The sequence below is a fragment of the Amphiura filiformis genome, chromosome 5 (genome assembly GCF_039555335.1).
Source record: "Amphiura filiformis chromosome 5, Afil_fr2py, whole genome shotgun sequence".
NCBI classification, from domain to species: domain Eukaryota; kingdom Metazoa; phylum Echinodermata; class Ophiuroidea; order Amphilepidida; family Amphiuridae; genus Amphiura; species Amphiura filiformis.
In genome coordinates, this window is record NC_092632.1 from 60,640,227 (window position 1) to 60,653,119 (window position 12,893).

Here is a 12,893-nt window from a genome sequence, read left to right on the forward strand (position 1 = left end):
CCTTTAAGGTCAAAATTTAAAAGTACATGAAATCTCTGATTTTGGAAAATTTAGGTAAACATTGTTGAAATCTGAAGCAGATGGATCACCTGTAGTTTTCTTTTTAAAGACACACATTCAATTTTGTGTTTAATCTTCAATCTCCATGGGAAAGTCATTTACATTTACCATGTTTTGTACAAAGGAAATTTTTCCATTGATATGGTTCAATAATCAACTAAATAACGTAATGTACGCACGATTAATATATAGGCCTAACACTCTAACAAACACTCTATAGATGGAAGCACTCAAGCTCAGTACATGGACTGTTTCCGAAAGAAGGCAAAGCAAGTAGGATGGAATGGAGTCAAGGAACAAGAGCCAGGGACAGTGGCTCAAGCGGGACTCCGCCACGCAAGTTGACACATCATGGAAGAAACTGCTGTACGTGTGGACACCCGAGCTGTTGTTGTTACATATCTATGCCATACTCAACCGACTGCCAACATATCTAAATGAGGCTGCTTGATATGGTTGAAATTTTTGTTCTTTTGTCAACATCACAAGATCTCTCAAAGTCCCGGGGGGCCACTGGTCATTGACAAGGGGGTATCATGCGTGGCCATGGAGTTTCAAAAAGCACCCTAAACAAGTATGTGTAACGACTGAAAATACACCCCTAAATAAGTATAACAAGTGTAATATCCTACCCTAAACAAGTATTGGCGTTTTTTACCCCTTAGCAAGTAAAACATATATTTTCGACACCCTAAGCAAGTAATAGGCCTAGGAGCTAATATGCCTACTACTTGAAGCTCCATTTTCATTGATTTCTTTAATAGTAACTCAGAATGGCTCTGCTACCAGGACAGAATATGAGCTATTTTAAAATTACAAAATAAACGTTACATTATTTTAAGCTGATTTATAGTATCAGAGAGCCTAAGAGGGAATTAAATGAAAAGAAAATTTACAAAACTCTAACTCTAACAATTTATTCTCCAATCTCCAAATATTATTATAGACCTACAAATCATGTTTCAAAGTGAGACAAAAATCATAAAATAGTGGTCAGATTTTTTTTTATGAGGCCTTATTGCGAAAAGATAAAAAGTGCATAATATTAATAATTTATTTTAAAAGCTTAAAATGACAACAATTAAGGCCTACTTTTGGAAGGAATCGGATGAATAATAGTGGTATTATTTCATAAGTTGAATAAAGTATTAGGATGAAAATAAGTCGGTAAATAGCGACTGAGATGCATGGTGCTCAATTAGTTCAGCCAAGACTTGCAGGATTCGTGTATGACTGCAGAATTTGATACCAATCCAAAAACGTATTTTAATTCTGCACCATATCCATCTTACCTTTTATTTAATATTCATTTGATGTTTTCACAATTTATTCAAAAGTTTAAAATTTGTTTTTTAAATAAAATCAAGATCACTTATTGTGACAAAATTCTGACAAAAATATGATGCTTTTGACGATAATAACATGCATGTTTTTATTTATTTATTTTGTGGATAATAGGTCACAGGTCAAATCAATCAATCCTCTACCGTAGATATTTGTGGTTAAATAATTGTATACAACATGAAAATTAGCTTGAAAATCTTTATTTTTATCCATAATACAAGATAGAAAATTCAAGTTATAGTAAAAATATTTTAAAATGAAATGAGAAACGTTGGACTTTATAAAGGAGAATTGAAACTCTTAAAATCAGAGTATACATGTGCTGTGCATGTACAATGTACATTGTACATGTACTGCATGTGTACATCACCATTGAATGTTGTAGGGTTGTGTAGCATTGAATGGGTTAATGGAAAAATATTAACAGGGCCAGCTGGGCGAAGTCGGCAATCTTTATGGACTTAAAGAAGAGACTAAACAGAGAACTACACAGTCAAGTCTAGGGATAAACATGAAGGACATGAAACTTATGAAGGACTGGAGTCTGGACGGATCCTAAATACGTAAATCTGTTGTGAAAAAGATACCCTTTTTCTCTAATTTCCATGCTTTTGACACCCTATTCGCGATACGTACGTACATTGCCTGATCGTGAAAAAAGACGCTTTTTACGTGATTTTTTGGCCACGCATGATACCCCCTTGTCAATGACCAGTGGCTCCCCCGGGCTCAAAGTACCTGTTATAGTTACGGTGAACGATGCCGAACATGCATTGTTGGAAGGATCTGTTCCTGTTTGAGTCACAATACGTTTTACTTTTTCTTTCTCCAAAATCCACACAAAAATGGGTTATAATTAATCTACGACAAAGTTAGATATTAACAAGCCCGGAAATGTTAATGTTCGATTGAATATTAATAATGATATACTTTTAAAAATTATATCATATTACTTTGGTGTGCATCACATAATGAGGCTGCTTGACATGTTTGGATGAAAGACAAGTTTTTTACTTTTGTCAACTATGACATCACAAGCTATCTCAAAGTACCTGTTATAGTTACGGTGAACGATGCCGAACATGCATTGTTGGAAGGATCTGTTCCTGTATAAGTCACCGTAGTGGAGTCAATAGGGAAAGAATCTCCAGGATTGTAATTTGATGTAAGTGTTATAGTAGCACCAGAATTATCACTTGCTGTGGGTGGAGTCCACGTCACGACAGCTGTCGCTTGATTAGAATCAGTGGTTTGAGATATAGGAGAAGGGATACCGGAGATAACACAGTCTTCCACATCTGTTGAAACAATTAAAACTTATTAGCTATTGACATGTTGAATACTATATAGGAAAATGCGGTACTATACGGAAAGTCAAGAGCTGTAGCTAGGATGTCGAGGTCACTAATAATCTTGAACAGGGTAGTCAACCTGAATTAACCCGAGATCAAAGGTCAAATGAGGTGTCAATCAGAAGCCACCGCCTGATGTTCGTGGCGCATGAGCCATAGTATTAGCTCTAACTGTGCATTCTTTTCCCCGATTTCCTTGTACAAATTAAGCGTAATGATAACCGACCAGCTGATTATTTTTCACAAGGTACTATGCACACGTTTGACGTCGTGCGCGTATACGCAATGGTAAAAGCATATTAAAAAGGAACCTTGCAAAAGATTACATAATAGTTGCAGTTGCACACCTTTACCCCTAAAAGAGTTTTGAGGTAGACACAATTTGTAAATATTGAAACACAGAAAAAAATCTTAAAAACATGTCATATATAGAAGGTATGATACAGGTACATGTCCATCTTGATTTAATTTTTTTCTTTGGCCTAATAGATGATACAGATGAAAACTTTATACATTAAGCAAGAAAATGGCTATCAGACTTGTTTTGGTGTTGGGAAAATATCATACTCATTATATTGTGGTTTTTTTCCGCACGTAAATGTGTCATAATTATTCTACGACAATATATACGGTTAAATATCCGTTTAAATATCCGTTTATGGTTCCCTTTATAAGAATGGAATGTCTTATTGTCTCTTACGAACAATCAAGGCATAAGTTTGTATTTTTCTTAATAGATTGCACAGAAGAAATATTTTCAACAAACCCCGAAAACATAAATTATCGATTGAATAAATTAATAATGATGTACTGTTAAAACGTATGTCATATAACTTTGGTGTGCATTAAATAATGATGCTGCTTGACATGTTTGGATGAAAAACAAGTTTTTTACTTTTGTCAACTATGACATTACAAGATCTCTCAAAGTACCTGTTATAGTTACGGTGAACGATGCTGAACATGCATTGTTGGAAGGATCTGTTCCTGTATAAGTAACCGTAGTGGAGCCAATAGGGAAAGGATGTCCAGGATTGTAATTTGATGTAAGTGTTATCGTAGCACCAGAATTATCATTTGCTGTGGGTGGAGTCCACGTCACGACAGCTGTCGCTTGATTAGAATCAGTGGTTTGAGATATAGGAGAAGGGATACCGGAGATAACACAGTTTTCCGCATCTGTTGAAACAATTAAAACTTATTAGCTATTGACATGTTGAATACTATATAGGAAAATGCGGTACTATACGGAAAGTCAAGAGCTGTAGCTAGGATGTCGAGGTCACTAACAATCTCGAGCAGGGTAGTCAACCTGAATTAAAGCCATATTATAACATTTGCTGAGGAGGACGCCCTCACTGAATTTTTTTAATTCATTTTTTACACGATTAAATTGTACTTTATTAAACCAATATAGCCTGCAAAAATCAAGACTCTAGGTGCTGTAGTTTTTGTTTTGAATTTGTTTTTAAACTACAGCATGTAGTTCTTGTTGTTTGCTTTATATTTTGTTGTCTGTCCCTGAAGAAGAGCAGTTTATCTGCTCGAAACGTCGGTTGTTTTTTGTCTGTTTAGTGTTTGACTGCTATGTACACAGTGATTTTCATCACTTCCAGTGTACTGTTTTCCTGACACTTTTGTGGGCTCTGGAATTGGCCATTTTTGGCCATCGAACTTTGCCTGTTTTGTGCCTACTCTGGATGTTTGGTTTAGCGTGTCTGTTTATATGCACAGTGATTTTCATCACTTGTTCTAGTGCAGTTTTGTATTACCATTGATCCTTGTTGTTTTTGCAGGTTCAGCACTTACTTCTGTGGGCCTTGGAACTGGTAATTTTTGGCTATCGAACTTTGCCTACTTCTTCTGCCTATGTTTGCTGTTTTTGTCCCCCTGCATACTGTCTAGTCTGCATTTTACTTGTCCCCACATCAAGTTGGTGTACCTTGCTTTTTTTCTTTCCTGCTGTAGTTTTGTCAAAATCCGAGATTTTGAATAAAACGTCGGATTCGGTGCTTTATTATTACGATGGAATTATTAGTCGAACGCATACACGATGTTCATAACACACAACACGTACACGGCGTGCGGGACGGTGATATACACAACAAAAGGTCGTACTATAACATGACCGAAGGAGTTGTACGTATTGGCGACATGTGCGCTGGTAGTAAATTCCAATTTTCTTTGCTTTGCCGTAGTTGTTCGGCTCAAAAATAAAAGGGATATATCTGACAGTAAAAGCTAACATTTTATGGCAAAGAAATGCTAATCTATTTTGTTTCAAAATGTTATAATATGGCTTTAACCCGAGATGAAAGGTTAAATGAGGTCAATCAGAGGCCAACGCCTGATGTCCGTGGCTCGTGCGCCAAAGTAGCTCTAGTTGCACAGCCGCCTTCAAGCGCTGTGCATTCTTTTTACCGCATTCGTAATGGCTCTGTCCTATATCGTACAGGTTCTTTACACAGCCGTGACTAACGTCACAGCCGTGACGTTAATCACTGTCCATGATTATACATGTCACATGGAACACGTGGGGTCAGGGGTCACAAAGTGGTGATATGGGGTCAAAAACGTGATTTCAACAGTATCGCTACTTGAACACATACATGGTTATTACACAGTGTATTTAAATTGTACACAGAATTGGGGTCAGATGTTGAGGTCACTAATAATCTTGAGCAGGGTAGTCAACCTGAATTTACCCGAGATCAAAGGTTAAATGAGGTCAATCAGAAGCCACCGCCTGATGTTCGTGGCTCGTGAGCCACAGTAGCTCTAGTTGCACAGCCGCTTTCATGCTACAAATGTGGTCTAAATTTAGAAGTACTTGAAATCTCGGATATCTTTTCCTGAAAAGTTAGTCAAATATTGTAGAAACTTTGTCCTAAACTATGAATCAGAGTAAGCAGCTTTACATATCTGTTTAATGACATTAATTGAATTTTATGTTGTATCTGTATGGGAAAGTCATTTACATTAACGTATTTTTACAAAGTCTTCCTTAAAGGAATTTGTTAAAGCCATATTGTAACATTTTGCTGAGGAGGACGCCCTGAGGAAGATGGCTAAGTCTTAAATAGATACTTAAAAAAATATTGTACTGATGCCATTGAAGAAAATGTAAATAATAATACTAAATTATTGAAAACAATAAAGAAACTAATTCCAAGAAATAATGCAAATGTCAGATCTATTCAAACAGATGATGGGTTTACAACATGTAATAAAGATATTGCTAATGAATTCAACTCATTCTTTACATCAATTGGAATTACTCTGGCTCAAAAATTTGACAATGTAAATAATAGTGATGATCATGATGATTCATGTAAAAATGTTACTAATGATGAATGTAATGATGATGATGTATCTGGTAATTTTAATTTTGGTTTTATTACTCCTTCTTTTGTATTTGACGAAATTTGTAATTTTTCAAATAAGAAGTCCTCTGGTCTTGATAATTTCAATGTGAAACTCTTGAAACTTTCTGCACCAATTATTTGTGACTCTCTTGCCTATATATGTAATCTTTCATTGTACACTTCTATATTTCCTTCTGATTGAAACTTGCAAAAGTCACACCTATTTATAAAGATGGTGACAAATCAGATGTAAGTAACTATAGACCTATCTCTGTATTATGTATAATTTCTAAGATTCTGGAACGTGCTGTCCATGACCAATTGTATTCTTATTTATCTAAACAAGGTATTCTTCACCCATCTCAATCTGGTTTTAGGAGTAACCACTCAACCACTACAACCCTTCTTGATACCTGTGACTACATTCTTAAAAACATGAATGATAGAAAATTAACGGTTGCAATTTTCCTGGATCTCAAGAAGGCTTTTGATACCATCAACCATAGTCTTTTAATTAACAAATTAAAGCAATGTGGTATATCTGGCTCATGTCTAAAGTGGTTTATATCTTATCTCAGTAATAGGTCTCTAGCTATTAACATTTCGTCTATTATGTCTGACTTTAAAGATGTGAATATTGGTATTCCGCAAGGTACAATCTTGGGGCCTTTATTATTTATCATTTTTGTAAATTCACTTCCAAACTCTGTAAACTGTAAAACTATAATGTATGCAGATGACACAACTCTTATTTGTAGTTCTAATGATGCAGCAATTCTTCAAGCAGAAATGAAAATTTGTCAAATGTTGCCTCTTGGTTGAATGAAAATAATCTCACCTTGAATATCAAGAAAACAAAACTCATGATTTTTGGTACTAGTTATATGCTGAATACATTTGATGACATTGATGTTTCATACAATGGTAATAATATTGAAAGAGTTGATAAATTTAAGTATCTTGGTGTTGTATTTGATCAATTATTATCTTGGCATGAACATGTAAACCATCTCTCTTCTAATATCTCAAAACGTATTGGCATTATTCGTAGACTCAAATATTATCTCCCAAATGATATCCTTAAAATGCTTGCCAATGCCCTTGTCATGCCACACTTTGACTATTGTAGTCCTGTTTGGACAAATGGCATAACCTCTCTTTCAACTTCACTTCAAGTGCATCATAATAGACTTGCTCGTCAGGGGTGCAAATTGTGATTTCTTCCTCAGGAGCAAAGTTTTTAGGCTCAAGATTTCCTCAATCATACCATGCATAAAATAGCTTTATTCTGTACTTCAAAAGATGAGAATGTTAACATAGCGTGTATTTTTTAGAGTGACTGTATGTTAGGTCTTCGAGCTACAAAAAAAGGCTTTACGACGACAATGTGCGCTTGAAGCGCGCAAAAATGTTGTATTTTACACTAGTTTTGGGTCAATTTTGGTCGGACAGAGGCTCCTTTCCCCTTTTATTTTCCTTAACTCCCATCCCTCTTTCATTTTTTTGTCAGAGGAGCATGTACTTGTTTTATGGTTCTTCTTTTTAAATTTCCTCAATATTTTCCAGTTTGTCCTCTTCTCAGTGGCATTAGTATTGATACACTGAATTCCTTCATGACTTTTGTTCCCATAAAATCATCATTGCTGCCTCTCTATAAATATCCTCAGGTATGATTGCGGCCTCTCTAAATACGAGCCCTGTTTCCACCTGTCTTCATCAAACTTCTTTTTTTCCTGTTAAATTACATTGAATACCTCCTATGGTGATGAATTGTAAATTTCCTCATATTATCCCATTTCCATATTCTAACACCAACACCTTCCTCTTTTTTGCTCTTATTTCTTGGAACAATAGTGTGAATTCCTCCCAATTTTGCACAACCAGTGTCTTTAAAGATATTCTCTCTTCCATTCAGTAGCTTCACTTCCTCACAGCCCTCTGATCTTGTACATTGTACCTCACTCTTCTTCATGTTCATTCCTCTTTTCCCTCTTCTTTCTTTTCTTTTCTTCTCTCTCTCTCCTTTTTCCTCTCTTTCTTTTTTCTTCCCATGGCATTATTTCCTCAATTATGACTCTCATTTCCTAGGAGCGGTGCTCCCCGCTCCCGCACAATTTGCATCCCTGTAAAATGCTCGTATTCTTTTATCAGCGGATATAAGAACACCTATTAAAGACATGATGGATTCTCTTAACTGGGATAAACTTCATATAAGATGGGAGAAACAACTTTTGATTATTGTGTTCAAGTGTCTTACCCATAAATGCACCATCATATTTATTTTCTCAATTTTCTTATATGCAATCTCTTCATACTCATGGTACTAGAAGCCAAACTTTCAATTCTCTTGTCATTCCAAAATGGAACATAAATCCTGGTAAGAGAACTTTTCACTACAGATCATGTCATGCTTGGAATAGACTCCCTCAAGACATCCGTGGGCACTTCTATGACCATTCATACTTTTAAAAACTGTATTTCAAAATTGTGATTAGACTTAATTATTTGATTTATCGAATTCCACAAATTATATATATTTTTTTGTCTTTTACTCCCTATTTGATTGTAAAACTTGTACAATTTTATTCTATTACTGTATAATGTAATTATTACTTGACCTGATGTACAATGTAAATACTGTATTTATATAACTTTTGCTCGCATGCATTGCTTTTAATTGTTATCAACTTCTATCATTATTTTGTGTGCTGTAAATTGTCACTCAGGGCCCCCTTGGAGATCAGTACCAGTTACTGAAGGGGCTACCCTGGTTAAAGAAATAATAAATAAATAAATGTTTCAAAATTCTATTGTTACACAATATTGTAATATACTTTAGTTAACTAACATACTCTGCAAAATTCAAAACTTTAGGTGTTGTAGTTTTGTCAAAATCCAAGATTTAATATAAACCGTCTAAACAAGACGATTTGTTTATACCATTGAAGTATTAGTCGAACACGTACGCGATGTTTATAAAACAGTGCGTACATGGCGTTCGGGACGGTCACAACATTAAAGCACCTTACCGTAGCACGACCGACAGAGTGACACGCATTGGTGTCATCGGCGCTGGTAGAAAATTCCAATATTCTTTGCTTTACATCAGTTGTTCAACTCAAAATTAAAATGGGACATATCTGGCAGTACGAGCTAACATTTTATGGACAAGAAATATATACTGCTGTCTGTTCAATTAGCTTAGATTCTTGTATTTTTAAGCTATTTGATAAAATAAAACATTGTGGTCAAAGTCATCAAAGAAATGTGTTAGCACAGCTTTAGACCCAACGTGATTTATACTTTTCAAATTCCAAAATTCAATTTGAAACCCCATTTCTTTTCAATTTTGGTCTTTTCCAGCGATATTTTCATAAAAAGCTGTAGAACATCGGGTACCATAAACTGTTTTGAATCATTCCATTTAGTGCAATAGGAACGAATGTAATAATAATTAGATGTGCTGAGATAATATTTATTCGATCATCCGCATCAGGAAGTATTGTCCAGCCATTTGCCAGTAGGCCTAATTTGTGTTGAAACCACACTGTTGAAACATTACGTTATTATAAAACTGTGAAGATGCTATGAACTAAGGTTTTCCAGAATAGGCCCAGCTTATATAAGTACATTCCTTGCGTATTTATTTATTTATTTATTTATTTATTTATTTATTTATTTATTTATTTATTTATTTATTTATTTATTTTTGTGAATGGGTCTGTGAAGGTGTAGGCCTAGGCCTATTATATTTAACTACACATTTATTTTCAACTTGTTATTGAGTTGTGTAAAAACATGTTAAACAAGACTCAGTTAACATTGTAAACCAGTTGAAATAAGAACGAAATCCATAATTTTAATGTCATTGTTTAGGAAAAAAATAATGCCCAGCATATATGCATAATGTTACACATAAAACGTAATCGCGCATATAATTTCATGCAACAAAAATCGGTGAACCATCATCACCTATTTAGATCCTATCCAATAACCGGAACGGCATTGCAGGACAGATTGGTGGACAGATTGTTTTGCTAGATTGGATACGGTCTATGCCCTTAAAGTTGAGAATGGACCGTCCCACTCGATTTGTGAAAAGGTCGCGAACCCTTTTGGTGGACCCAAATAACTGCCTAAGATGAGGCAAAATTGAAAAGAAATGGGGTTTTAAATTGAACTTTGGAATTTGAAAAGTTAAAATCACATTAGGTCTAAGGCTGTGCTAACACTTTTCTTTGATGACTTTGACCAAATTTTTTTACTTTTTCAAATATCTTAAAAATACAAGAATCTAAGCTAATTGAACAGACAGTAATCTATTTTTATGGAAATGTTAAAATATGGATTTAAGTGCTTCAGGAAATGTATTGATATGATTCAATAGTCAAATGAACAATGTAATCAATATGACTTGTGTGTCAGTTTCAATATTTTAGTTAGCTACAGAGCCCCTTAGATTAATGCTAACGTCAAAGACGGAGAAAAAAAAACAGATACAGGGATCCCGATATCAACAAAATATTGAACATGAAACAGAACATGCCGACCAATCTTTCATAATAGATGATACAGATGAAACTTTATACATTAGGCAAGAAAATAGAAATTCGACTTGTTTTAGTTTTGGGAAAATATCATACTCATTGTATTGCATACTTTTTATATTTTCTTTCTTCAAACTCCGCACGTACATGGGTTATAATTACTCTACGACAAGGTCAGATATCCGTTTATGGTTTCCTTTATAAGAATGGAATGTCTTATTGTCTCTTACGATTAATCAAGGCATAAGTTTTTAATTTTTCTTAAATAGATTACACAGAAAAAATATTTAAACAAACCCCGGAAACCTAAATGTTCGATTAAATAAACCAATAATGATGTATTGTTGAATTAATTATATCATATTACTTTGATATGCATCACATAATGAGGCTGCTTGACATGTTTGGATGAAAAACAAGTTTTTTTACTTTTGTCAACTATGACATCACAAGATCTCTCAAAGTACCTGTTATAGTTACGGTGAACGATGCCGAACATGGATTGTTGTTAGAATCTGTTCCTGTATAAGTCACCGTAGTGGAGCCAATAGGGAAAGAATCTCCAGGATTGTAATTTGATGAAAGTGTTATCGTAGCACCAGAATTATCACTTCCTGTCGGTGGAGTCCACGTCACGACAGCTGTCGCTTGATTAGAATCAGTGTTTTGAGATATAGGAGAAGGGATACCGGAGATAACACAGTCTTCCACATCTGTTGAAACAATCAAAATTTGGATAAACTATTGAAATGTGCGTCAGAGAAGGTGTCATACTATAGGAAAATGCGGTACTATACAGAAAGTCAAGAGCTGTAGCTAGGATGTCGAGGTCACTAATAATCTCGAGCAGGGTAGTCAACCTGAATTAACCCGAGATTAAAGGTCAAATGAGGTGTCAATCAGAAGCCACCGCCTGATGTTCGTGGCTTGTGAGCTAAAGTAGCTCTAGTTTAATATAGTTGCACAGCCGCCTTCAAGTGCTGTGCATTCTTTTTACCGCGTTCTTAACGGCTCTGTCCTATATCGTACAAGTTCTTTACACAGCCGTGACTAACGTGACGTTAATCACTGACCATGATTATACATGTCACGTCAAACACGTGGGGTCAGGGGTAACAAAGAGGTGATAAGGGGGTCAAAAACGTGATTTCAACAGTAAGGCTACTTGCACACATACATGGTTATTATACAGTGTATTTAAATTGTACACAGAATTGGGGTCAAATGTTGAGGTCACTAATAATCTTGAGCAGGGTAGTCAACCTGAATTTACCCGAGATGAAAGGTCAGATGAGGTCAATCAGAAGCCACCGCCTAATGTTCGTGGCTCGTGAGCCACAGTAGCTCTAGTTCCACAGCCGCTTTCAGGCTACAAATTTGGTCTAAATTTAGAGGTACTTGAAATCTCGAATATCTTTTCCTGAAAAGTTAGTTAAATATTGTAGAATTTTTGTCCTAAACTGTGAGTTTACAAAGGAAACTTTTAAAGCCATATTGTAACATTTGCTGAGGAAGACGCCCGCAATGTTACAAAATTCTATTTTTACACAATTGTAATGTACTTTATTAAACTTATAAACTAACATACTGTGCAAAATTCAAGAATTTAGGTGTTGTAATTAAAGAGTTTAACTTCAACACTACACTATTTTTTCGCTCACCTGGAATGTTTTCACTAGTTCGACTAGCGTCTTCAGCAGATGGTGATGCTGTGATGATATCTTTTCTACGATCGGGATAACCTTCACGGGATAACCGAGACTGAATCGTGACATAGGTCTCGAAATAGACCCTATCTGGGAGAACCTGCTGATGCCCGGGGGGGGGGGCGGCACTACATCGTAACATCCTATGACGTCATTCTGTCAATCATATGACGTCATCAGTGAAGGTTATCCCGATCGTAGACAAGATATCATCACAGCATCACCATCTGCTGAGGACGCTAGTCGAACTAGTGAAAACGTTCCAGGTGAGCGAAAAATAGTGTAGAGTTGAAGTTAAACTCTTTAATCATTTTATCTACCACTACGTATGAATATCCACTCGTATATTAGGTGTTGTAGTTTTGTCAAAATCCAAGATTTAAAATAAACCGTCTAAACAAGACGATTTGTTTATACCATTGAAATATTAGTCGAACACGTACGCGATGTTCCTAAAACAGTGCATACATGCCGTGCAGGACGGTCATACACAGCAAAGGACCGCACCGTTGCACGGCC

General features: G+C 35.5%; 1 protein-coding gene across 1 annotated transcript in view; it reads right to left on the reverse strand.

Annotated features, from left to right (window-relative positions):
* The window catches only part of LOC140152312 (uncharacterized), a 128,112-nt gene that overhangs the window by 84,511 nt on the left and 30,708 nt on the right, over positions 1–12,893 (reverse strand). Inside the window, 3 exon segments of the mRNA XM_072174613.1 lie at positions 2,457–2,702; positions 3,690–3,935; positions 11,136–11,381. Of these exon segments, the coding sequence (XP_072030714.1) occupies positions 2,457–2,702; positions 3,690–3,935; positions 11,136–11,381 (738 nt within the window).